This window comes from Pteropus alecto, unplaced genomic scaffold (genome assembly GCF_000325575.1).
Source record: "Pteropus alecto unplaced genomic scaffold, ASM32557v1 scaffold5, whole genome shotgun sequence".
NCBI classification, from domain to species: domain Eukaryota; kingdom Metazoa; phylum Chordata; class Mammalia; order Chiroptera; family Pteropodidae; genus Pteropus; species Pteropus alecto.
Genome location: NW_006441953.1, coordinates 32,357,073 through 32,383,969, shown reverse-complemented (window position 1 = coordinate 32,383,969; position 26,897 = coordinate 32,357,073). Strand labels below are relative to the sequence as shown.

The 26,897-nt window shown below is 55.9% G+C and overlaps 1 protein-coding gene across 1 annotated transcript; it reads left to right on the top strand.

Moving 5' to 3' along the window:
- Positions 1 to 4,883: 4,883 nt before the first annotated feature.
- Positions 4,884 to 26,526, top strand: RNF4 (ring finger protein 4). The gene is made up of 8 exons (XM_006919032.3): positions 4,884 to 5,035; positions 14,228 to 14,371; positions 16,053 to 16,167; positions 18,032 to 18,111; positions 24,974 to 24,983; positions 25,376 to 25,535; positions 25,814 to 25,862; positions 26,244 to 26,526. Exons 1-8 carry the CDS (start codon positions 4,901 to 4,903, stop codon positions 26,391 to 26,393), a joined length of 843 nt encoding a protein of 280 aa, XP_006919094.2. The 5' UTR covers positions 4,884 to 4,900; the 3' UTR covers positions 26,394 to 26,526.
- Positions 26,527 to 26,897: the final 371 nt, after the last annotated feature.

Below are 26,897 nucleotides of genomic sequence, written 5' to 3'. Positions count from 1 at the left end.
ATCTGTGAGTCCCGAATTTTATGTGCTGAATCTGTACGCCCTAGCCCTTCCCTACGCCCCAGGACGAGGCATTCGCGGGGCCCCCTCTTCAGAGCTCCCAGAGCCCCCTCTGCACGTGGCTACGTGGAATCCCCCCTCTCTGTCCAGAATCGGGTGGGTTAACCCCGGGACCCCCACGGCTGGGGGTGTGATTGTGCGCATGCGTTTGGTCGGAGAAGAGGCCAGGATTCTTGAGCCACAGGAACTGGCCCTTCTCATACCTTATCTCATTAAGGGGGTTTAAGGGGGAGGAGGTGCTCCGAGGTGAAGTGACCTGCCCCCAGAGCGGAAATTCTAATCTAAGCCTGAGTGACTTTAGAGCGCTGCCCAGCCTTCAGCAGAGTCACGGAGGGAACAAGGTTGGGCCACTGAGCAGAAGGCTGCTCAGGGACAAGATTCTTTCTCCTGGGGCCTGGGCCCCAGCACCAGGCTGGAGGGGGCGTGGCCCCGAGGTGGCCTAGCGGAAGCCTGCTGTGCCGCGACCCACAGGAAGGAGAGAGAAGCCGCCAGGTCAATAGCTAACCAGGAGACGTGCACCCCCATCCGGCCGGGGTCTGTGGCGAAGATGGCACCTCCGAGGGGGAGGCTGGACCCCAGGGCACATTCGGATCAGGAAGGTGGCCACTTTTAAGTGACAAGAACAGAAGAAAGAGCAAGGTCCTCCCCCAGTATTCTCAACCACGTCAGAACCCCAAGACTTTCCCAAAACCCAGGTTGGTAAAAAGAGGAAACTAGAGCAGGGAGCAGATTAAATTTCATTTAAAGAAATAAACATGACATTTCTTATATCCTGTGCAGTGTGATTCAAACTCATTTCACTTGATATCAAGGGACTACACTGGTGATGACCTGTCCAGAGAGTCCCTCAGGAGCTGAGGGTTTCAAAAGGGGAAGTATGGGCTCCTCAGAACTGGGAAGCCAAAGGTCGGGTCGACTTCAGGACAGGCCTGATCCAGGAGCTCTGCCTCGTCTCCAAGCCAGTAGCAGCTCCAGCCCCACAACACCCAGAGGAAGAAGGGCTCTCTTCAGAGGGCCGCCTCTGCTTGAAGCCTTGTGAACATCTGTTCCAGTATCCCTGGTCTGAATCGAGTGTGCTCTGCTGAGCCAGTTCCTGTGGGCGGGGGAGATCTGCATGGCACCCAAAGCAAGCCCCGTGGCAAGAGAGGACAATTACCTCCACCTACCAGACCGGAGCAGAGGGGAGAGGTCATGGGCCAGCAGATTCTGGGGATACTGACAACATTGCTGGTTGGCAGGACCCAAGGTCCCTCACCGCCCTCCTGTACTAGTCAGTTGCTCAGAGCCACCTTGAGAGCACCTAGGCTTTTTGTCACACAAATCTGGGTGGGAGCTGGCCTTGAGCCATCCCCTGAAGTAGTGGCCTGAGGGCAGGCCTTGCATGGTAGATGGATGGCAGAATGTCTCCCTGTATGCCTGTTTCTTGCCTTGTGACCTCCCATCAAGAGGCAGGGTCTATTTCTCTCAGGCCTTGACGCGCTTTGGCCAATAGGACACAGCAGAAGTGGCTGTGTGCCTAGGCCTCAAGTGGCCTTGGAGCTTCCTCGTTCTCCTGGAACCCTGCCCAGGCCAGGCTAAGCATGCCCTGGGGGGCCTGCTGGGATGAGACACCACGTGGAGAGCCTGTTATCCTAGTGGCAGCCATCCTTCACCACCCGACAAACCAGCAGACCACAACAGGTGAGGCCGGCCAGGACCAGAACCTTCGCCCTCAAACTAACTTGTAGATTTATGAGCAACAATAAATGCCTCTTTAACGCATTGAGCTCTAAGGAGGTTTGGCCTGAAGCAGTAGGTAACTGACCAGCCTGTAAGAGTGAGGACCCCTGCCTGCATGAAGCAAGCTGCCCTGGAAAGAGGGCCAGCCCATACCCAGAAAGCTCCGCTCTGGACCACCTGGGAAATTGACATTCTGTTTAAGGGTATTTTCTGCATAAGCACAGCCAGAAAACCCTTCTTGACAATGTCCAACAATGTCCAAAACTCATTTGGGTAGGGGTTCTTCCTTTGGAGATAGTTAAAGGAAGATCTCAGGCCTCACCCACAGAGATTCAGGTTTTGGTGAGGCCCCCAAATCTGCACTTAGCTGTGAGGCACTGTGGGAGCACTGAGGTGCCAGTCTTTTCTCTAAGCTGGGGACCTTCAGGGCCAGAGGGAGGTACTGCTTGAGAGGGAGCCAGGGATGCTCACACAAGCTCGGTGTCAAGTGCAGTTTGCAGAGGACTTGAAGAGCTTCTGAGCACGAAAGTGGTATATTTCATGACCTTGTTTTTCAACATCATATCTTTAATGTATTAAAGTTACAAATAGAAACCCCTAGCTTTTCCTTAAGCTGTGAAATTCATAGGCCTCAAGTGGCCTTGGAGCTTCCTCGTTTTCCTGGAACCCTGCCCAGGCCAGGCTAAGCATGCCCTGGGGGGCCTGCTGGGATGAGACACCACGTGGAGAGCCTGTTATCCTAGTGGCAGCCATCCTTCACCACCCGACAAACCAGCAGACCACAACAGGTGAGGCCGGCCAGGACCAGAACCTTCGCCCTCAAACTAACTTGTAGATTTATGAGCAACAATAAATGCCTCTTTAACGCATTGAGCTCTAAGGAGGTTTGGCCTGAAGCAGTAGGTAACTGACCAGCCTGTAAGAGTGAGGACCCCTGCCTGCATGAAGCAAGCTGCCCTGGAAAGAGGGCCAGCCCATACCCAGAAAGCTCCGCTCTGGACCACCTGGGAAATTGACATTCTGTTTAAGGGTATTTTCTGCATAAGCACAGCCAGAAAACCCTTCTTGACAATGTCTAACAATGTCCAAAACTCATTTGGGTAGGGGTTCTTCCTTTGGAGATAGTTAAAGGAAGATCTCAGGCCTCACCCACAGAGATTCAGGTTTTGGTGAGGCCCCCAAATCTGCACTTAGCTGTGAGGCACTGTGGGAGCACTGAGGTGCCAGTCTTTTCTCTAAGCTGGAGACCTTCGGGGCCAGAGGGAGGTACTGCTTGAGAGGGAGCCAGGGATGCTCACACAAGCTCGGTGTCAAGTGCAGTTTGCAGAGGACTTGAAGAGCTTCTGAGCACGAAAGTGGTATATTTCATGACCTTGTTTTTCAACATATCTTTAATGTATTAAAGTTACAAATAGAAACCTCTAGCTTTTCCTTAAGCTGTGAAATTCAGATGACTAATCTTATTTATAAATCTGGTCATTTTTAGCTATCATTTTGATTAGTCATATATGGTCTCATTTATAAGCCAAATCCCCTTAAACATTTAAACCGCATTTACACATGTAGAATCTAAACTTATTTTTTAGCATTTTAGTTGTCTGCCTTATCAAGTGTTAAAAGTTCCTATCAAATGTCTCCATTTCTCTTAAACTTGTAAATTCTCTTTAATATTCCAATTATGATCACAAACTTTGGAAAATATTATACCTTCCAACTTAAAATCACTATCAAAATTAAGTACTCAACCACGTATTTCACACTGGAATCAAATTTATCTGATATTTACTCTACCATGCCAAGTTCCCTTATAATTACATAAAGTATCAAAGACAGATAGCTTATAAACTCAACACAAAAATATGAATGCTCTGGTTTTGATCTGCTTGATCTTTTCCACATGACTTGATCTTCTGGGTTAAAGACCGGATCTTAGAAAACAGTCCATTCCAAGGCATTTGGAGTGATCTCCTCGCTGCCTGAGTGAGCCTAGGGACCAGAGCATGGCCTGAGATCCGGGTATTCTCAGAACAAAAAGAAATGATCTGCAGCCCCCACTCAGGGGCTGGCAGGCACCTATGCAGTGCTGTGCTTGTGCTCCGGCTCTCCACCTGCTTCCTCTGACGAAGGTACTGTTATCATGTCCATGTGACAGGGAACTGGTGAGACGTGATTAAACAGTGGAGCTGGGATTCAGACTCAGACAGGAGGGATCCAGGGCCTGCACTGTTGACCTTGGAGTTGAAGCAGAGGCCCAGAGGCCCCTGTTGAGAGCTTCCTTCTGCTGCACCTTGGTGAGACCTGGACGAGCGTGCTCTCTGTGGTCCAGTCCTTCCTTTCCTGACGTCCATTGGCCTGGGGCTTATCCAGATTCTTAGCCCGGCATCTGGACCAGGTTCCTAACCTCCAAGAGCTGATTCTCGCCATCCCCCACCCACAATGCCCTCCACCTGTGCTCCCGGCACACTGGGCGGCCTTCAATCTCTCCCCACCCAGGGTCCCTCTTCTAGAACTCTCTTCTCCCCTCTTGTCCTTTCAGTTCCCAGCTCCGAGGTCGCTTCCTCCGGGGAGCCCTCCCGAGTCCGGGTTCAGGGCCTCCTCCAGGTTCCCGCAGATGGACCAGGCTGTGCTTCCCTCCCGTCTCCACCTCCAGCCTGGGACAGTCCAGGATCACGGGGACAGACGCCAGACCAGGGCCTGGCACGCCGCGAGTCGCGTGCGCCCTTGAAGAGGGGCAGATCTTGATCCAGTTTCCGGCCAATTGTAGAGCCCCCGGAAACACTGCTTACAAGGGCCTCGTTGACAGGGGTGGAAACCGCGGCCCGGAGAGGGGCGGGGGCGTGCCGGGTGCTTGCGCCACGCGAGGGCCGGCCTGGACTAACGCGTCGGTCCGCAGACCACAACTCCCGGGAGGCCTTGCGGACGAGCGGAGAGGTGCCGATCGCGTCTCTCGCGAGAAGACCGGAGCTTGCGCTCGCGAGCGTGAGCGGGCCCGGAACAAGGCGCGTTTCAAAGTGGTAATAGATGGTTTTCTTATCCAATAGAATTGAAAATATACCTCCTCGACCCGTAGAACGCGGGAGTAAAGGCGGTGGCGGCCAATGGGGATGCAAGAGGGGCGGAGCCGATGCCTCAGGAGCGGAAGTGGCTCGCTATTGAGGCGGTGGCTTCTTGCTGGAGGGCTTCTCCTCAGCAGCTTCCGAAGGTGCATCCCAGCTCGAGTGCGGCGGCGGCCGCGCCTGCGGGACCAGCCGCGCTCCAAGTACGGCCAGACTTCGCGGGGAGGGAGCGGCAGCCCAGGAGTGGGCAGATGGGGGGTTCGGGCGACTTTGCGGCCTGCAGAGGCCTCGGCGCCGCGGCCCAGGGAGCCGCCTCGGCAAGGCCGACCCCCTTCGGGCCCCGAAGCGGGGTCGGGCCTTCCCCGTGCCCGCGGGCCGGCCCGTCCGCCTTCCTCGGCGTCGGAGGGGCTGCACGAGCCCGTTTTGGCGCATGCAACAATGTGAGGAGGCCTTGCCCTGGCTCTTGGCTGCCCGGGCGGGCCGCGGCGCTCAGTCCGCAAAGCAGCCAGGGAAACCGAGGTTCGGAGAGGGAGGGAGGCGTCCAAGGTCACTCGGAGAGCCGGGCGGGGCGGCCCAGGGCGGCGGGGGCTGTGTGGGCCTTTCGGGGGAGACCTGGGCAAGGGTTTTGTTCCTCGCCAACGCCGCCTCCTTTGTGTGCTCGCGCCGCCGCCCCGCCATCGCGGGCCTGCGAGCCCTACCGAACCGCGTGGCGGAGCCTCCTGCGGGCCTGCACGGGGCCGGGGGCGCCCGGCCCAGGGCCTGAGTGTAGTAAGTCCTCAGCTTCCGGTCGTTGGTGGAACCCGTGATTGCCGAGGCCCTCGGCCGAGGCCCCGCCCCTCGGGCGCCCGCAGGCAGGTGTCGGAAGGTTATCAGGGCCTTGACGCTGAGGCTTTAGACCCGAATCGCAGGACTCAGTGAATGCCACTGTCCACCCTTTGACCCCGTCGAGGGGGGAAGGGAGAGCTCTTAGCCTGGAGGAGCCTGGAGCCCCGGGGAGCCTTTTTTGTGGGGTTATGGCTTTTGTCTTATCCTTGTCCGGTGCCTGTCGACGTTCACAGCCATGCCTTTGTTCTTCTGCGCCGAATCTAGGAGCCAGACTCAGTCCGCTCTGCAGTCCTGCGCTCAGCTTAGGCTGCTCGAGCGGTTGGGGAGACTGAGGCAGTCTGCCCAAGGTCGCGCAGCCAGCTAGTTGACAGCAGAGCGAATCGGGAACCTCGGTTTCCTAACTGCGGGACTAGGCAGGCCTTCGAGCTCGGTGACCAGGAGTTTTGGGACCTCTGGTAACGAAAGGCAGAGACGCTGAAGGGAATCTTTTTTTTTTTCTGGTAATTTTTTTAATGGGTGGGAGACATTGGGTTCAGTTTTATCTGTGAGTTTAAGGTGAAATGGGAACGTTCCAGTAGAAAGGTGGATTGCTGGCTTTTGTATTGCCTGAACTTGAGCTTCTAATTCTGATTCAAAAATTTTGTCTTAATACAATATTTAGCAACCATTTTACAGCGAGCTTTCTTCAGACATTGTTTTTCTAATTGCCCTCTCTCCGTGAAATACAATGCTGTCTATATAATGTGTGCCTTTTTATGTACCGTATGCATATCTGCTTTGTACATAAAAGGAGTGAGATTTTTTTTTTTGCCTCCTTTGAGAATGCATACTTTAATATTCTAAGTCAGCACATTTTTGAGGTCTTTTGTGTGCCAAGCTTTCTGCTTGGGGTGCAGCAGCAGGCGCCATACAGGCCCTGGTGGAGCTGAGGCATGAGGGTGGAGGGAATGAGAAATTCCCTGAGGTCGAAATACAGATTGTTCAGAGAGATGGGAGTGAAGAGATAAGCTGGAAGCAGGCACAAAAGGCCTGGAATGTGACTCACTTGTCTGAGGGGTTCCTCTAGATTTGCGAGGTAATCACATCTACTGGCGAGTGTCTTCTACCACTCACACCTCTTACACACCCAGCCTGTTGGGCAGTCCTGCTTAGCTCCATTTTACTTGCACATGGACGTCAGTCGCTTGCTCAAGGTCACACAGTAAGCAGACCTTGCATCTGAACCTCAGACTCCATCTCTCTTCCTTTTGCTGGACGTTGTCATCCACGTCTTTCTGTGGCGGGAAAGCACATGGCCAGGGTTTCTAGTAGCTTTAAATAGTAAAAATAAAACTTTAAAGTGGGGGATATTGATTTTATGTTCATGTTTCTTTTTCTTTTGAAAATGTTTACCCAGGAGAGGTCCGACTGTAAAAATTCTCAAGGAACTGGATTTTCAGCGATGACGTTTGCAGGCTCTGGTTACTGATCCTGAGCGCCCACCCCCACCCCCGGCCCCGCGGTGGTCTTAGGGCCTGCGCATTTCTCTGCTGCACCTCACCTCTTATTTTAGCCAAACTTGCTAAATTCTGCTGCTTGCGATACCAGCACTACTAAAATTTGCGTTTTTTCTAGGCACATTCTTGATGTTTTTCTGGCTCTTCTGGCCTCTTTCTCCCTGCAAGTTGAAAATGCTTCAGGTAGAGGTGTTTTCTCCTGTTCTCTCAGATGGTCACGTTTGTGAGTCTCATTTTGTTTTCTGATGGCGACTGTTTTTACCGGCAGCGCAAGGCTCCATTTCCCCCATGCGTCTTTCCCCCTCAGAAACCCTCTGCGCCATCTCTTCGAAGTATCTGCCACTTCTGTCAAGCATCTAATGAGCTTCGCAATTTATTTTCGTGGAGTAAAGTCATTTACCCAACACGTCTGTGCTAATAGTGGGGGATGCCGTTAGAAGTATTCACCTTAGAATTACATTTATCGTGTTGAATGCAGAAGCAGAAATGGTTAGATCAGGACTAAGAGTAGTTGAGAAACACAAGCCGCCTTTGAGGTAGGCCTCGAAGGGTGAGCAGTAGTTACCTCAAGTGTGGTGGAGACCCTGGCATGTATCAGATTATGGGACAAGATAGAGCCTGGGTGGGTGACTGACATTCAGGTTACCTGGTGTGCAGCAGTTAGTTCTGCTCTAAATGCTCGTTTGGACGCATGAATTTGTTCCAGGGGGATTGATAGACTCGGGAACAGTTTGAACATAATGAGAATTTGAGTTTGCCATGCACGATTTCATCTGTGGGGAATACTAGGTGAACACAGAAAATCGAACTTGGCCGAACCGAGGCACACAGACCGTGGACTGTGCCGTCTCCCACGTCGCCCTGTCCCGGTTGATTTCGCGTGCTGGGAGCCGCCCGCACGCACGGCTGTGTCATACAGCGCTTCCCCGCTTCCCGGTAGCTCGCGAGCTGCACAGCTGCGCAGTGCGTGGTCCTCGTGTACCTGCGATTCCAAAGCACTCACTGTGTGTAGAACTGTGCCAGTTTTCGTTAGGTTCTTACCTGTGTGTGCACGCGTGTGTGATTGACAGTTGAGTGTTCCAGCCTAATTCCGTGTCCTCCCCACCCCCAAAGCCCTGTGGTTTTTTATAGCGCATGGACCACAGGTATCTGTAACTTAACTGCCGGTGAGGCGGAAGGATAGGGCTGGGAGGCTGGCCATAGATGCGAAGGCGACGGGTGTGATCATTGGGGAGTATTCGTAATATTCTTCGGTTTTTGGAGCCTGGCAATTACTTTTGAGGTGCAGTATGAAGCCTTTTAACTCCCTCGGGCCACGTAAAGGCCTTCCTCCTGCCGGCCTCCGCCTTCTGTTATAAATGTGCATAATGTAAAGTAGACCATTCAGACCACGCTCAGGTATTCAACGGCCTTAAGTAAAGCCATGTGGCTGTGTGACCAACACCAGCATTCATCCCCAGTATGCATTCCGTCTCCCCAGACAGCACTGTGTTCAGTAAACAAGTTACTTGACCCCACCCCCGCCCCAGCAGTCACCGTCCCACTTTCTGCCTCTGAATTCGATGGCTCTGTCCCTCGCATAGCAGGAATTATGCGATATATTTGTCCTTCCGTGTCTAGTTCACTGAGCTTAATGTCTTCCATCTTTAGTTCATCCACGTTGCAGCACGTATCAGAAAGTTATTTTTAAGGCTGAATGATATTCTTTATATTTATTTTTGGTACTTATACATTTATTTCATAGATTGTTAGAAGGCTGAAGTTCATTCTCTATTTTTGATCCTCGCATCTCAAGGCCTGAGTCACAGAAAGAAGGGCACCTCTGCCTGGACAGCTGCTCTTTCTCGGGTAGAAGCAGAGGGCGGCCCTTGGTGGTCTTGTGCTGAGAAAGAGGAGAGACACCCTGAGTGACAGATCACTGAGCAGGTGTGGGGCCCCTGGCGCTGGTGCTCCTTCCAGGCCTCTGGGACTTGTCGATTGCTGTGATGGTGGCTTCTCAGGGTCATAGGGTTCATATGCGAGAGACTCACTTACCGTCTCTGCAGGCACAGTCTGCGCTTTCTGCTTCGGCCAAATCTATGTGCTTGTCCTGCATGAACCTTGGGGGACCCCTCGTCACCCTGCGAACCTCTGGGAGCACGTGCCGAGGAGGGGCCGCCCGCTGCTCTCCAGCCTCCACTAAGAAGTGATCGGCTCACTCGGGTCTTCGCTCGGTCTCTGGACCTGCGTGAAGCTGCGCTGAGGGCCAGGAGCGCTGTTCCAGTCCCCCTGGGGACGAGGCTGTGCCTTGCTCTTACATTTGCAAGAAGAGCCTCGATTTTTGGCCCTCCTGACACAAAACGTAGTAGTTACGTAATTTACTGATTGTCCTTCCACCTAGACTGTGTGCCCCGTGAGTGTCTGTCATGTTCACGAGTGTTTCTAGTCCCCGGACAGTGCCTGGTCCAGGGTGGCACCTCTAATTATTCATTGAGTTAACTAGCTGAGGGGGTCACCTCCCGGGTGCTTGCATTCAGCATCACCGTCCCGCAGAACAGCTGTGAGCTCAGGGTATTTCCCATGAAAGACGGTGACACGGCACCGAGGTCAAGCATTTGTGCAAGGCTGCAGGGCCTGCGCTGCCAGCTGGTGGGTGGTTTACCACGCACCTTCTTTGTATGAAAAGCAAGAGGCTGGTGTTTTCCTTGAGTACTAAGGCCTGGTTGTTGATGCAACCGTGGCATACAGTTGAATTTAGGAAGCTTTGAAATGAAAGCTGTCAACAGCTTTGCATGCTCCCGTTTGGTCCCCTGGGAGGGCAGGTTGTGCCAGGCACCGGTTCGTTGCCAAGAGCATGTGGGCAGCGCCCAGCAACAGTCCCGAAGATGCTCTCGCTCTTTAACACACGTTCTGTAATGTTACTTTGGAAATTCCATTTAGAGAAGCACTTAAAATAACATGGAAAGGAGTCCGCGTTTATGGTTTAAAAGCGGGGAGCTGTGAGCTGGCCAGTGCCTGAACAGTCGCCGATAAGCTGGCATTTCCTGGTGAGGTGCTGTGGGACTTAGGCTTCTCTGTGTTGTCACTGCGCTGGCATCACCCTGCAGGGCCAGCTCGGCCAGCTCACAGGAGGGACTGCTTGCAGCTGCCTTAGAGCCGCCAGTCACCGCGCGGGGTGAGGGCCGAGGTTCTGCTCGCCGCCTCCCTGGAGGAAGCTGCACCGGAAGCCGCCGTGGAATCCAGGTGGCTTGGCGCTTGTGGGACCAATGTGGGAGAGAGTTAGTGCTCGGATTCCCGTACCAGCCTCACTGTCCCAGCCTGCCGTGCAGGCTCTGCGTGCCTGTGGGGGCCGGGCCAAGGAGCTGCTCACCCCCTCTGACGTGCTGCAGAGCTGCTATCTGCTGGTGGTGCACCCTCCCCCGTCTGTCTGCTGGTGACCGACCCTGTCTGGGCTTGTGGGGTGCAGTGACAGTTCGGCCTCTAGTCAGCACTTTCTGGCTGCCTCTGTCTGTTTTCTGACCATCACGTATGTAGACAGACACACGTCGCGTGCATGTCATGTACATACACGCGCCTATGTGTGTCTCCTAGGACAGCTGAAGGGCCGTCAATCTCAACAGAATGATTGAGTGGACTGTTACACCTGTGAGAACACACAGCACTATCGTCAGCTCCCCCTCCCACCAGCCAGTCACCTCTTCCTTCCACGCTGCCGCTGCCCCAAGTCCCACAGCTTCATCTGGCCTGGGTTACCTGTCTCCTCACCGGTCTGCGTTCCGACTCGTTCAGTCTCCTGTCGACCCTCAGAGCACTCCGGTGACATCCCTCTAAGTGCAGATCTGAACATGGCATCTCTTTCTAACACCCTTGATCGTCCCGCCCCGGGGCATGTGTCGGGGCCGCATGCGCTACCCGTGCTGTCCCCATTCTCTCGCGCCACCCACGCAGCACGGTGCTCGTCTTGGGCATCCTCCCCTTCTGCGCCCCACCTACCTGCTGTGTTTTGAATAACTCCTGTCACTTGGGGCCTCATCTTTAGTGTAACTTCCTCCGGGCATCCAGCTTGAGCCTCTCTACGGTTTGGGCCTCCACTTGCTCGGTCACCAGTGACTACTTCCTGGGGCCGGTTCTGGGTCCTCGTGCTAGCCCCCCGCCCCTGCTAGTCTGCTGCTTCCTCCTTGACATGTGGCTTCTGGCTGACTGGTGTCTCCAGGCTGTCCACTTGGTTTCTGACTGTTTATTCTCTCCATGGGCTCCCCTCTCTGCGCCCGACTCCCCACATGTTCATACTTGGTGCCGTCTCTCCCTAAGCCTTTCTGCTGCCTTGGACCTTCCTGCCTGTACATCTCATGTCCAGTGTTTCTAGAAACAACATCGTCTGCCCTCAGTGCCTTTTCTCTTCTGCCTTCTCCAGTTCGGTTTTCTGGGTACATCTGATTCTGGCATAGTGGGTTCTGGTGTCAGAATGCCATTTAAATTGGGCTCTGGTGTTTAACGGCTGTGGCCTTCAGGCAGGTTCTCCAAGCCTGACCATCCTTAGCTTCCTGGCCTGTGAAATGGTGACCATATAGTACCTACCTCCTGGTCAGGTGACAGAGTTACTCGAGAGGCATTTAGAAAGCGAGGTGCCCTGCATGTAGAAGTGACCTCAGAGTTTTAGCTGTTGTGTCATTGCTGTTCGCATGGCCTCGATCACCCGCATGACCCAGAACCCTTCGTCCTTGCTGAAGGCTGCCTTTCCCACACCCCTTGGCCCCTCTTCCCACTACACCTTTGGTATGATCCAGCCTCTTGGTAGGTTTCCCTCAGGCCAGCCTTCCAACTTCCTGTGACCTTTGACTGCCGGCCCACTGCTGGCCCTTACTACCCCCAGAAGAAGAGCAGATTCGGAGGAGTCCCTGGCTGCCGGGCTTTGGGCGGGGCGGTTGGGGAGGGCGTGGTAGGGCCTGGAGAATGAGGAAGCTCTGGGGAAGCAGCTGGCCTGCTGGGGCAGCTTTCAGAGGGCGGGGGAGCCCCCCCGGACAGCGGCAGGACTGTCTCCAGCAATCATCTTGTGAGCCCCAGAGTTAACCAGTGGGAGGTGAGAGGCTGCTGGACATGCAGGGCAGGCGCGTTACACTGTTTCTCTTTGCTAAGCGTAGGTCTCTTCTCTGTCAGTGCGGTTTTTGTTGGTCTTTTCAAGTCCAAGATAATTTTTCCCCCAGAACAGCTACGTCATGGGTGTACACCTGAATGTAAGACACTTCTTGGATTGGGAACATAAACGTGTCATTCCAGGAATCGTGGCAGCTCTGGGACTGGGCCTACAAGGCTGTCGGGGCACCTCTCCCTCCTGTGGAAATATCTGTCCTGAACCCCATTCTAAGCTGAAGGCTCAGTGCGCAAGTTGTCTCTTCGGGAAGGGTCTGTGCCACCCTTGAGTGAGGGAGAGCACGGGTGGTCCCTGGTATGGGCCGGCCTGACGACTGTCAGGAAGTGTCTCCCCGCAGAGAGTGACCTGGTGAACGGGTCACCCCTGTAAACCACTCGGGGTCAGAGCGGATAGCAAGGTGCGGGGATCGCGGGTGTGCAGGGCCCAGCCCACCAGGTGCTAGAGGGAGCGTTACAGGGACAAGCCTCCTCCGGCTCTCCTTGACCTGGGTTTCTTCCACACCCAGCTCACGTACCTCGTTTGCAGCACCTGAGCTGCCTGCCCAGTGCCACCTTGTCTGTCCACTGGAAGCGGAGCCACACCAAGAAGTCAGTGACACGCAGCCCATCTGCCCTGACACCGATGGGTGCGCGTTTCCCGGCACTCAAGGGCTTGAGCAGAGCGGCCGAGCCCTAGTGGCGAGTGCTGAGTGTGGCGGTGTTGGCCCCGCCTCCACTGCTCTCTGCTCTGTGGGGACATCCGAGGTCCAGGCACCTTGACGCAGGTGCTGCCCTGCTTCATAGCTGAGGAAGCAGCACGGGAAGTTCAGTGCCTCGCCCGGGGTTGCAGGGAGGGGTTTGGAGGCCCCGGCTCTGGAGAGGTGATGAGTGTGAGGCCGGCTGGCCTCCATGGGCCCCGCTTGGAGTGAGGACTGGATGGGGCGAGGCTGCCGTGATTGGCTGTGTTTAGAAAGATGGGGTGGCAGTTGAGTCGAGGGGCGCTGGCAGGCGGGAGACCTGTTAGAGTCAGTGGCGGCGCTGGGGATGAAAATGGGTTTGAAAGTGGTCCCGTTGCTGAGGCCATTCTCCTAGTCCGAAGCTCCCCAGGTGTGGCCATTGTCCTAGTCCTGAGCTCTCCAGGTGTGGCCCCTGGAGCAGCACTGTCACCATTGCCTGGGGACTCGGTAGAAATGCAGAATTGCGAGCCCCTCCTAGACCTGTGGCACTGGACACTGGTTTAACCAGCCCTCCAGGTGGGCCTGGTGCCGCCCAAGTTTGAGAGCCACTGACCTTGTGCAGCCACTGTCACCTGCCCGGAATGGGTGACCACAGGGACTCCGTGCTCTGACTCCTGGCCCAGGCTCCACAGTTTGCCTCTCATTTGCTGCCTTACCCACTGTGTCCCTGATTCTGGATTTGCTGCCACTCCCAGTGACATCCCAGGCCTTGTCCCCAGCAGCCTCCGCCTCTGCCTTCTCTTCCCTCTGGAACCTCCTGCTCAGCTTCCCGATGCACACTTTCTGGTTCTCCTTCCCTCATGCATTGCCAGGGACAGAAGTCTCAGCTGGCACACAGGGCGAACAGGGTGGGTGGCTCTCGTCCCCTCAGCTAGATTGTCCACTCTTCCAGATGGCGACAGTGACGTTGTGGGAAGAGCCAGGGACTCTAGGCTCTCCTCTGGCCTGGGGAGCTCTGTCCCTTCCAGGTGGTGAGGGGTCGGCAGGGTCACATGGGGCAATTCTGAGTCGCATCTTCCTACAGCTTGCACAGCGCTGGCTCTGAGGGTCCTGGCAGGAAGGGGACAGGCTCATAGGCTTGGACGTCAGAGGTCCCCTATTTCAAAGGGATACTCACTCCTTCCAAGGACACATCGCATAGTGTTCAGCAAAGCCCCCAGACGATGGGACTAAGCATGGGTGACAGTGCGGGAGGCGGTGCTCATCAGCTTGCTGTCTTTGTTTTCAGGAACTGACGACCCTGGCAGTCTGTCTGCCGCCCAGAGGGTGGGTGAGCAGCGGGCGCGAGCGCTTGGGAACACCCGGCATCCTGCAGACCGTGGCCCAGGTCACCTCCTCCTCTAGGTCGCAGCCAAGGAGCACAATGAGCACGGTGAGTCTGCCGGCTCGCGGGTCCTGTTGTATTTTCAAGGCTGAGCAGCTGCCTTCTTCCCTGTGACACGTTAACGAGAGTCCGGGGGGCTTCTGGGTGGGGTCATCGTTGTGGAGGTGACGTTCCACAGGTTTCTGAGAGCTGTGAAAGAATTGGCCACGTGGGGTGGCGCGTGGTCCCTGCTGGAAGGAGCTGTGAGGGCTGCCCAGGGGGTTGGGGACACGTTCCTACAGCGGCCTTCAGGTCCGGCACCTGGACTTGGCGGGGCCTGTAGCTGCTGCTCAGCTCCCTCGGGGAGCAGAAAGCACACGGGCTTTGGCGGGTGTGAGAGGTTCTAGGGAGCGCGTCCACTGAGAAAGACCTGTCCCGTTGAGAGGAAGGAAGGTACCAGGTACACAGAACGGGGTGACACTGAAGGGTACCTGAGCATCTGGAGGCTGGTAGGGAAACCTGGAGACACTGGGCACCGACTCAGCTGAGACCGGCGTCGGCCCCTCGAGGGACACAGCTGTTCCTCAGTGGACACTTGAGCTGCTGCTGTCGCTCCCTCTGGGCCTCCTGGTAGCCCCTCTGTCACGGAGCACCTGCAGGCTCTCAGCCCAGTTCCTTGAGGTGACGTCTGGTACAGGGTCTCCGTCAGAACGCCAGCACCTCCGGCCTTCTCTCTGTTGCCTAGCGAGGGTTGGGCTGGTGAAGGATGCTCATGGGTGTTGTGCAGGTCTCACCGACAGTGTCCTGTCATCCCAGTGTCTCCAGAGACAGAACGCCTAGTAAGGCAGGCACATAGGGGGCTTAGTAGTAATGGCCTCTCTGGTCTGTGCTCAGCTCTTTACGTGCTTACGTCGTGAGGCTCAGGATAACTCTACGAGGCTGAAGCTGGTGGGCAAGTTCAGCCTTGGCGTTTACTGGACGGCCCCAGTCGGCTGTCGTGCAGGGCAGTGGCCCAGTGCCCTGGAGCGGAGCACAGGCACGCTGAGGCGCTGAGCCAGGCTGGGGGAGGGGCAGGCTGATGGCCCAGTCCGAGGTCCTGTGGCACTCACTGGGGAAGGCTGCGGGGGCGTGTTCTTGATTCACCTGCCAGCTCGGAACGCTGGGGCAGAGTCATGGCTGCAGACAGGCCTGGAGACCGAGTCTCCCCCAAGCATGGCTCCCTGCAGGCCACTGGGAAGAGGCTGAGAGAACTTTGGTTTTCTGAGTTGTTGGAGGGTGACTGTTAGGGGTCAGCCACACCTGATACATCCCAAAGATTAGAGACCAGACTTGCCCAAGGAAGACCTGCTTTCCGCAGTGGACAGAAACTTGGGAAACTGAGCGCCTTTGGGCTAAAAGTAGAAAAGGCTCGGTGAGGCCAAACAAGTTCAAGGAGGTAGGGCCCAGGAAGGGTTTCTGGCCCGGTCCGGATGCGGACTGGGGGCTTCCGCAGAGCTGTGCGCCCTGTACCTTTGGGCCAAGGGAGCGGGCTTTGCTTTACGGGACTTGTGTTCTCCATGTGTGCGGGGTGGTTTCTCTGTGAACAGTCGCTGTTCCAGAATCTCAGGTTTTGAAAGGCCCCCAGCACAGGTCTGCTTGGCCGCCGCCACCTCCGAGTGAGTCGGGCTGTTCCTGTGCTGGCCTTTTGCCCCTTGCCGGAATCCTGTCGGGCAGGAGCTCGTGTGACTTCTTTTCCTCTGGCTCCCGTCAGAGAAAGCGTCGCGGAGGGACACTGAGCTCCAGACAAGCCCAGAAGCGAACTCGGGAAGCAGCCTCCACCCCTGAGATGGCCTTGGAAGCCGAACCCATAGAACTCGTGGAGAGCGGTGAGGTTGCGGGGCACGCTGACCGTGGGCATTGGCATGGGACGGCACGGGTGGGCGTGGGTGACCACATGGCACTGCCACCTCCCAGCCATGGGGCCCCGTGCAGGTCACACAGCCTGTCTGAGCCTGGGCTTCTCATCTGAAATGGGGGCTACTGTGGGGTCTGCTGCATGGAGTTGTCACGAGGCTGAAACAGAGAGTCCGAGGCCAGCTGCTGTCACTGCCTCAGACTCGCCCGCAGTGACAGCGTGCAGCTAATGGCGCAGGAGTCGCCACTCGGCTGGGCTGACAGTCAGCCTTCTGGGGCGTGAGCGGGGCCAGGACTGTCCTGGACCCACGTGTGCTATCTGAAATCCTGCCTCCCGTTCGCTCAGCCCCTGCACTACTCGGCTTTCCTCGTCTCTTTTCGTTAAGACCAAAAACCGCCCAGGAAGGCAGCCGTGGGGCTAGAGCGGCCTGTGTGCGAGCTGGAGCCCAGACCCATCCCCGCCGCCCACTCGGGGAAGCAGCGCGTGGCCTGCATCGAGTCCCTTTGCCCAGAGTTTATTAAGCTGGTTTTTATAACTACAACGGCTGAAGAGTGACCTTGAGGAGCAGTGGCTTGTCCAACAAGCCGCTTGCGGATCCTGTTGAGTGCAGCAGCCCCAGCGTTGTCTCTGCTCTCTGAGTCCATCCCGAACCATGGCTTCCTAGGGGCCTGGAGGCTGGGACCTGGCTGCCCGCTACCTAGAGCTGGTGCCCTGCTGTCTGCACTGCGTGTTGTCCAGGAGTGGCCGGTGCGGGCCTCCCCGTCGGGTCTGCCCAAGGGCTCGCTCTCAGCCCGGGGAAGGCCCGATGGCTCCCGATACAGCTCTGCCATGCTGTACGCAGCCTCAGCCACATGCAGGGCTGTACGTGCTGGTGGCCCACGGAGTGTCGTTACCGTGAGAGCCAAACGTAGTGTCCCCGGAGCGGGAGTGGTTCTGTGGATTGTGTGTGTCAGTCAGTACACGGACTTTCCCTGAACGAGGTCTTTTTGTATGGATGGCATGGACATCTCTGACATGGTAGGGGGTTTAGCCATGTGAGTCTTTAATGCAAGAAAGTAAAACAAGTTTGAATATGCTAATGTATTAGTCACCTCCCCCAAATAGTTTCTAAAAACCCCACCCTTGTCCTTTTTAATGTTGATCACAGTAGAATCGATGGACATAAACCTTTCAGTTTATGTAAACAGAAGTTGTGCTGTGCCCTTCACCCCCACCTACCACGTGAGTGCCGGTAACCGCCGGCGCATGCTCTTCCCCACTTTGCCCTGTGCTCGCGTGGACGCCACAGCAGCCTAGGGCTCAAGCTGCAGGACCGGCCCTGCCCGTTTCGGTGGGGGGGGTTCCAGGGGACCATCAAAACAACTGATGAAGATGCTGAGCTAAGCATGTGTTGAGGTCTGTGGGGAAGTGGCAGTTACCAGCTTCCCCTGCTGGTTTCAGGGGTGTCCATCCCAAACAGGAAGGCCCTGAGCCGAGCGTGCCTGGTTCCTTCACCATAAGTCACCACCTCTCCCCTGTGATGATGCAGGTTGGGGGCGCACAGAGGTCTAGCTGCGTGGCAGTGTGAGGCCACAGGTGGAGATGTGCGGATGCACGGGCACCTGTCCCCTTCCCTGGTGGAGTATTTGTAGAAGCCACATAACGTCACAGCGAGTTATGGAAGGGCATTCGTTGGCGGTCGCCCCTGAAAGGGGGTTGGTCCCGATGCTCCTCGCACGCCGTAGTTAGGGTTTCAGTTTGCAATAATCCTGCACCGCTTGTGACTGTGTTTGTCAGGACGGGGCTGTGCGCTTTGCTCTCCTTCCTAACGCTTGTTAAAATGCTTCATTTTGAAGCTGGAGACGAAATAGTGGACCTCACCTGTGAATCTTTAGAGCCCGTGGTCGTGGACCTGACTCACAACGACTCTGTCGTGGTAAGTGGGGCGTGGGGGTTGGTCTTTCGCGACTGTGGGCCCCTAGCAAGCACCGACGGCTTAAGGCCTTGGTCACAGGTTTGTGCCAAAGGAACTTGTGCATTCAGTGACTGGAGCCAAGGTGGAAAACGTGTCAGGGAGGTCCCTGCTGCCTGTGGACAGTGACCTGTGTCCCTGACCTTTCCCCAGCTGACACTTGGGGGTGGACTCCGAGGGGCCCATGTCTCTCTAGTCCCCGCTTCTACCCTTTGCATCAGCTGTGTGACCTTGGGCAAGTTACTTAGCCTTGTTGACTCTGCTTATGACACGGGAGCTGCTGTCCACATCAGGAGGGTGTCGTGAGGACTAAGCGGGACCCTGTGCTTGAGCGCCCAGCCCCTGGGGGGTGCCCAGTGTTTGTACAGCACTGCAGGGGAGTCTGGGTCCCGGAGCAGCTGTCTCCGCGGGGCAGGCACGCAGCAGCACCACCTGGTGACTCGGAGGATGGAGCCCGGGAGGCCGTGGTGCCCCCTGCCCATGGCGCCAGGTGTGGACCCAGGCAGGGGCGCCATGCCACGCCCTGTGCGGCCCTGGGGGCAGGAGACCGCGACGGTCAGAGGACGTGTGGACACATTCTGCATTCTGCAGAGCCCCGCTGCGGGGGCTGGGGGCCTATGCCACTGGCGAAGCGGGGCGATCGCACGGTTGGCAGCGCGAAGCTGGTGGGAGCCGCTCACCGCTGAGTTTCTCCTTGGAGCCCACGGTCTGGGGTCATCCTGGCAGCTTAAGAGCCTCAGAAGAGGGCCGCGCCAAGAAGCTTCCAGAATTCCTTAGAAGGACAGGGCGAGGACGGGCTGTCCTGGCAGACGTAGGGATTTAGACTCTGGCCTTGGCTGGAAACCGCTGGTGCCTGTCGTGTGTCTCTGTTGTCCCGTCCTTCACCCCACCCCACATTGTGTGCTCACCAAGTTGGTTACTGCCCAGCAGGTGGGGTAGGTGCTCAGGGGCGCCGGCCCCAAAGGGGAGCGGCAGTGCCGGGGTGTGTGTGGGGCTGTGCCGTGAGTGCCGTCGGGGCCCGGCCGCTGTGCTCCGTGGCCCATGGAGACACAGCGTTGCCGCGGGGCCCTGGGCGTCTGGAAAGGCAGCCGAGTTTGGACCTGGCCAAAGCCCGCGGCCCCATCGACGATGGACTCTTGGTAGCAGTGCGGGGTTCTTTCCTCCTGTGCCCGGCGTGCCAGGTGCTGGGGAGGCTGGGGTTCTGCCCACAGGACCCCACTCCTGCCCTCGAGGAGACGACAGTTCGCCTCTACTGGGTGACAGGCCGACACCCCGACGTCCCCTCCACATCTTGATTCTGTTTGAATGGCTGCTTCGTGGCCTTCCCCGAGCTTCGTGTTTTCCTGTCTCCCTGGGTGCACGGGGGCATCGGGAGACACAGGACAGGACTGTCGGCGTGGGGACAGCTGTCCTGGAGTGGGCGGGTGGCCAGGGGCAGGCGGAGGTGAAGGGGAAACGGGCTTGGGAGGCAGGTCCTGTGTTTCTGTCCTGAGTGGCTGGGTCACTGTGGTCTGAGGACTTTACTGTGGCTTCAGTGCTCTCAACCATAAAATAATTGTTTTGGACTTAACGTCACTCCTCGTTTTCCACTTCTGTTGTCTGTTTTAATAAATCTAAATGCCAGTTTTTAAATTTATGGAGATAAACGCTCGCAGCCAAAATTCTCTCTCTTGAGTTCAGGGTGACTTCGGGCCTGCACGCAGGAGGGTAGGAAATGGGAACCGTCCGTCCCCCCGCGCCCCCTGGGCGCCCCACCAGGCCCAGCAGAGCCTGCGAGGTCCACCTGTGTGCCGTGAGCCCTGCCTGGGAGCGGCTGTGTGGCAGGCTCCCCAGCGGCCTCAGAGACCTGATGCAGACCATGTCTCCCCAACTCCCAGGGGACCCGAAGCCCCAGTGATGAGAAATACATATTCTGTGAGATGCAGAGAGACCTGCACCTCTCTGCTCCCATGTTTTTCCTCAATACTAATTTTTGGCGTTTCGTACCCCAGAAAGGCTGTCACTGCTGGGTCCCAGGGCGTGTGTCTCTGATTTTTACGAGATCTCTTTTCTGAAGAGGTTGCGCCAATGGACGCCACACCAGAGTGGGCTTCTCTCCCCACGGCCTCGGCACCCCCCGCTCAGCCAGTCTGTTGGGGGCTGCCTGGCAGGACCCCGCCGGGTCGTAGTTGGCATTTGCCCAGTTACTGTTGGCACTGGACACCTTTTCATGTGTACTGGTGGTTCATTTTCCTCTTTTGTGACTTGCCTGTTTGAAACTTTAAAGATTTTTTACATACTGTGTATATAACTTTTTAAAAAGCCGAAGAAGTGGAACCAGAACAAAGCAACCTTTTCATTTTTTTTAACGGTGAATTTTTTTTTCTCTTTTGGTCGTCTGCCTTGTCTTGTTTTTTATAAATTCTTTGTAAGTTCTAAATGCAAGTCTGCCATTAGTTGTCTATCTCCTACTCAGAGGCTTACCTTTTTCTTTTTGGCTTATATACAGAGGTTTTTAATTTTAATACAGTTGAATTTCTGTTTGTTGGAGAAAATCTCGTGTTGTAAAAATATGTTCCCATATTCTAAAGTTTTAACTACTTCACTTTCCACGTTTAGGTCTTTAATCTGCACCTATTGACTTCTGTGTGGTTTGCGATGGGATCTTTAGTGCCTCTCGGTAAAGCTTTATGATGTTCCCTGTGCTGGTTTTGCAAGTCTTTTGTTAGGTTTATATAGGTACCTAGTATTTTAGGATGCTATTAAAATGGTATTTTAAAGTTTTTTGTTTTTATGATTTGCTAACATAATGAAATGCAATTGATTCTATTTATTGATTTTTTTTTTTTATCCAGCAATTTTCAATCTGTAAATCTTTTGGATTTGTATATAGGACCCCAGCACTTGGTTCGCCCTTCGTCACAGAAAAAGTTTTTCTCCTTTTTTTCCTTGCCTTAAGCATGGGCTGAAAATTCAGCACTGGCTGAGTGAAAATGGTTGCAGTCGTGGACATTCTGTCTCATTCCAGTCTGGAAGCATCCTTTCAGTATTGCCGTTGAGTGAGACCTCTGCTCCAGGGTTTTTGTTTGTTGTTTATCCCTTTATCAGGTTGGAGAAATTCTTCTCTATTTCCTGTTTGGCTCCACGTTTCACCGGGAATCGATGTTGAATTTTAACGATTCCATCTAATGATAATTTTTCCCCCCTCATATGTTGAGGTGTAGAATTACATTGGTTTCTATTGTTAAACCCATTAAACATTGTAGTCGTGACATTGTTTTTGTATATTGCGAGATTCAGTTTACTAATATTTTATACTATATGATATTTGCATCCATTTTTATGAATAAGATTGGTCTGTAATTTTTTTTTTGTATGCATTCCTTATTGGGTTTTGGTATTTTTATAAAGTGAGTTGCTTTTTTTCTGTTCTCTGGAAGATTTGATAAGACTGAAATTTCTAACTTGAATGTTTGGTAGAGCTCTACGGTGATGATACCTGCAGTGAAAGTCATCCCCAGTTTTTATGAGTTTTTAAGGAATTTGTCGATTTCATCTAAAATTTTCACTTACTGGCGTCGGCTTGTTCATAATGTCTTATGTTTTGTTCTATCTGTAGTGATGTCTCTTCTTTCATTTCTGATATTGGCCATTTGTGTTTTCTGTTTTTTTAGATTAGTATCAGCTTTATTAGATCTTTTAGCTTTGTGGATTCTTTATCTTATACGTTTGTTTTTATTCATTGATTATTAAAGTTTATTTTGTTTTTCTAACATTTTCATCACTTTTCAATAAATTCATTTAAGATTATATTTTATTTAGCAGTACCCTACAGATATTGATATTGGTATTTCATATTCAGTTTAACATGCTTATCAAATTTGTATTTTTTAACTTATAAACGTAAGGGGATTCTTTTTGTTGTTACTCATCCTTTACATTATTGGTCGCGTGAACGTGTCTCGGTCCTTTGCTGCTGGCTGTGCAGAGCCGGGGCCTTCGCTAGGGGCCGGCCCTCAGGCTTCTGCCTGGGCTGCAGTTTCTCTGAGACTCAAAAGTGCGCTTCAGTTTTTCAGGAATCTTCTCGCTTTTTTATTTGTCTAGATTATTATGTTCCCTTTACTTTTGACCGAATATCTTTTTTTGATACCTCTTTATTTTTAAATACTTACGTTTTATTTTATTTTTATTTTTTGGTAGTTTTCAGTAGGAGAATTGATGGAAACACTAGCCTGCCACTTATTGGAAAGCTCTGCTTATGTTTTGCATCCTTCTGCTTTGTTACCTGGTTTAACAGGTGAATTAAGATGCTCAGGCCACTTCTGAGCGTTTGCCGTGGGCCTGTCTCCGACTGGAGTGGAGAGTGATGGAGAGACTAAGATCGGCGTCTTTGGGGGCTGCTCGTTAAAGGTGGTACTTGCTTGGATCGTGCTCCCTCTTTAAATTTCATGAGCTTGCTTCTTTCAAAGTCAGCTTGGTTTTCCGGGTCCTTATCGACCTGGTTCCACAGCGCACTGGTCAGTGGGGCCGTCAGTGCTGTGTCTACGCCGCCGGGTTGCGAGCTTGCGGGCCGTCGGAAGGGTCTGCCGACGGTGGCTGTCTAGGGACAGGGAAGGGCCCTGTGGGAGGGCGTAGGTGGTGCGGCCGGGGGTGAGAGGAGCCGGACGGCGAGCCAGCAGCTGGGGAGACGGCCGTCCGCAAGCTGGACGCGCGCTCTCATGGGACTGGCCGCACAGCAGCACAGCCCTCCGCAGCAGGGTCTGTGGCCGCGTGGTGCATGCGGGTCTGAAGGGGTGGCCAAGACGCAAGACGCCGTCCAGGCACGGGCTGTCTGAGCCCAGGGCCGATGCACATCTTACCCGTGCCGGGCTTGGTGGCGCAGACGCCCTGTGGACCCCAGCACTTGGTTCGCCCTTCGTCAGCCCTGCTCACTGCTGCAGCCATGGGCGGTGCCTGGGGCGCCAGGAGCAGGGTTTGTCTACCCCACTGACCCTCCACTTGTGCCGTGGTGTCGGCGCCTGGGGTCAGGGTGCCCGGTGTGAAAGCGAGCAGCACGCGGTGCCAACGCCCGCTTGCACCCGGATGTCTGCTGGCTCTGGCTGGGCTTTGTCCTGTGGCCGCAGAGCAGACTGACAGGGACGTGGCATGTGTGTGTCCGATCTGGGGTCTGGTCGCCGCGGTTGCGACTCGGCTGTTCGGACCCGGGAATGCTGACCGGTGCTGGTTTTGGTTTGGTGTTTGTCTCTTCTTAAGGCCTGTCATGCAGAAGAGGGCTCCAGAGCTCGCGTTGTCCCTGTTCTGTCTGCTCCTGTGTCATTGTTCTGTAGCTGTGGCCCTGCCCAGCGCCCCCGCTCGTGACAAGCAAGCACCATGCCACCCCACAGGGCTATGGCCAGGAGGACGGGGCATCCGGAGTGCCTGCGACTGATGTGGTTCAGCCGCTGGGTGGCGGGCGCTCCAGTGACATCAGTGGGCAGTGGCACGGGCGCACGGAAGGGCATGGCGCTGGGAGGCCGGGCTGGCGTAGCACCCTTTTCTGTCCTCTGGGCGAGAGGCCTTCTTTCTGAGGTGTTCTCCTGGGAAGGTGGGGGCGGTCGTCACCACCAGTGTGTCGCTTACCCAGCAGTAATGCGTGGAGTTTCTGCGTGTGCCAGCAGCGTCCTGGGGCCCCAGTGTTCATGCGTGGCCGAGCTTGGCTCTGCCCAGCTGTGCATGGGGTCTGACTCACGAGAGCCTGGGGAGGCCCAGTCCCTGCTTGCTCCGCGCAGCCAGCGGCGCCAGCCCTTCCAGGTGTGTGCACACCTCCATGGGCCGTCGGGGCGGAGGGGGCGAGGGCGGTGCTGGCGCTTCAGAAAGCCAGGTCCCCGCTGCCCACGGCAGGGCGTCCACCCTTTTCCTGGGACTGCACGTAGACAGCCTCTCGCCCAGCCACGCTTTTCTTGGAGTGAACGTGGCCCGATGCTGAGGTCACCTGTCACTTACCCTCGCCCTCAGTAGCCTCCCATGGGGATGTCATCATCCGCAAAGTGCAGGTCTCTGCTTCTTCCTTCCTGGGAGCTATTTGCCCCACAGGGTCTCGGGTTGGAGGACGGAGGCTCCGGCCCCGGGGCCAGGGAGGGTGGGGTGCCCGTGCCGAAAAGGCCAGTGGAGCAGGCCTCTAGGATGACCCCAGACGTCTCGGCGCCGCCGTAGGGCTGAGGGGTGGTGGGCAGCAGTGCTTTCCAGGGGGCAGACCGCAGGGCAGGCCGACCTGCTGGGACGCTGGTGCCGCGAGCTGGTCTGAGTGTGCGTTCGCAGTGACTGGCGACAGGGCAGCGGGGGCCCAGAGCCGCTCCTCCCCGTCGCCCTGGTGTGGCCTGCTGCATGTAGTTGGTTACGTGTCTCTACAGCATGTTAAGTACCACAGAGCCTCCCAGCAAAGGCCAGTCCTTGGCAGCAGGCCACGTGGAGCCAGATCCTTGTCAGTGGCCAGGAGGACAAGATGGGCGTGAGGAGCCAGCCACAGCCTGGGTCCCCGCTGCCCCAGAGCCCAGGCCTTGTCTCGCTTAGTCCTCACGACAGCACGCTGAGCCGTGGGCACTGGTGCCTGCTTTCCAGAAGCGGAAGTTGGTGGCTCCCAGAGGGTGACTTCCCCATGTCACATGGCCAGCAGTTCTAGACGTCCTCGCAGCTGTGGGGAAGGGGCGGCCCTGTCCCTGCCCCACCTTGCATCCTGGGGCGTTCCGCTGGTACCTGAGAATATTGCCATTGAAACAAGAAATGCTTCAATTTTGTCATTTATGCATTCAAAAAATATGAAATATTTTATATCAAACTGATTGTTTTTCTTTTTTCCCCTTTTTCAAAGATTGTTGATGGTGAGTGGTTTCTCCTTTTTCCTTGGGTTTGGGTGGAGAACCGATGTGGGAGAGGGGTGTACAGCGCTGCAGGCCTTGCCAGACCTGTAGGTGGGAGGCCAGGCCGGAGGCCACCTGCGACGATGCGGTGGTCACACCTGCCGTTGTCAGTCCTGCACCTGCTGAGGAGCCGTCACCCCTGGTGCTGGGCTACAGGCCCCCAGTGTGACGCCACAGATGGCTCATAGCTCAGGCTCCTGCGCACAGCAGGCACAGGGACCTCCTGGGCTATGGCGGGGTGTGGTGGCCAGTCCTCCCTGGGGCCTGGGGCTGGCCTTTCCTAGGCGGGAAGGAGGGCAGTGAGGGCGGTGGGTCCGGGAGGCCTCTGCCCTGAGCACGGACTCACGCCTTAGAAAGGAGACGGCCGAGGCGGACCGCCAGGAGGCTGCGCCAGGACCACGCTGACAGTTGCGTGGTGAGCAGTGATGACGAGGAGCTGGCCAGGGACAGGGACGTGTATGTGACCACCCACACTCCCAGGAACACCAGAGAAGAGGCAGCTACAGGACTCAGGTACCTACCTGCGCGCCACTACTGTGCTGCCGCGAGGAAGCCTCTGGCCCCGCGGGACCTCCTCGGCCCCTGGCACGGGTCCTCTCCCCGCTCTCCATTTCCCAGTGGGGCAGTGGGCACGGTGCTAGGAATGCTGGTCCGTGGTTCTTATAAGTCTCCCCAGTGCCTGTGCTGAGGCAGGGTCAGAGGGTGCTCCTGGGGAAGCAGCTGCTTCTGTGACGTCGCCGAGCGTGGGTGGCTGCATGAGCAGGCACTGACGTGAAGCCCTGTGGTTCTAGGCCCTCGGGTACTGTCAGCTGTCCGATCTGCATGGACGGGTACTCAGAGGTAAGCGGCCCTGCTGTCTTCCCTGCTCTGGTCCCCAAGCAGGACCTCCTCCTCGGGTGGGATTTGACACCTCTGCTGCCGTCACACCGGTCAGGCACACGGCTTCTCACGCATCTGCGTGCGAACGGAGAATGTGCCAACTTCTTGGGCCTTATGGCCCTCAGCCCTGGCCTTCCCTGTGCAAGTGTATTGGCCTTGCGTGGTCCCCGTGGCCAAAGCACAGTGACTGGTGTGCACAGTGGCCCCTGTGTGCCCCCACGGAAGCCCTGCCCTCCTCCCCCTCGGCCTCATCTTGGGGATGGGCAGGGGAGCGGGTCTGGGGACAGCTGCTGCTCCAGGACGAGGGCACTCATGACGGCCGCTCCTCGTTGTGTTTTGTAGATTGTGCAGAATGGGCGTCTCATTGTCTCCACAGAGTGTGGCCACGTCTTCTGCAGCCAGTGCCTGCGAGACTCCCTTAAGAATGCCAATACTTGTCCAACCTGCAGGAAAAAGATCAATCACAAACGCTACCACCCTATTTACATATGAAGCGTGGCGAGCCGCTCAGGACACGTGGCCGGACAGCGGCAGCCCGGCGGGGTCTCCGTGTGGCCTCGGCGGGTTGTCTGCCTTCAGTCTCCTGAGCTCAAAAAGACTAGTTCAAGACGCACGTCTGCTATGTGAACTTCTCTTTTGTTTCTAGCCCTCCGAGGCCCTGCTGTCCCTTCTAGCCTGATGCTGCGTGGCTGGAGCCAGGTCCTGCCAGGCCAGGTGGTTGGGTTCCGGGCAGGGAGGCCGGGCACACCGGGGCGACAATCAAGGGTCCTGCCCCTTTCCGGAACCCGCACATTTGCCAAGAATTTTTCCCCACTTGGAAAGTTTGCTCCAGCTTCCTGCTGGCAGTGTCATTGAGGTGACAGCAGGTCCGCCCATCTCTCCCGGGCCTGCTGCCTTGTCCCAGGCGTTTGCCCGCCAGTGACCAGGCCAGATGCGGTCCCTCTGGCCTGAGGAGCCCAAGTGCGAGCGTGGCACCAGAAGGACCGACCACTGGGC

Bases quoted from the DNA above. Each gene is read 5' to 3' on its own strand.
- RNF4 (XM_006919032.3), top strand. From the start codon at position 4,901: ATGCCTCAGGAGCGGAAGTGGCTCGCTATTGAGGCGGTGGCTTCTTGC. The intron at 5,036-14,227 runs GTACGGCCAGAC...CTTTGTTTTCAG, and splicing joins CGGGACCAGCCGCGCTCCAA to GAACTGACGACCCTGGCAGT. The intron at 16,168-18,031 runs GTGAGGTTGCGG...TTCATTTTGAAG, and splicing joins CATAGAACTCGTGGAGAGCG to CTGGAGACGAAATAGTGGAC.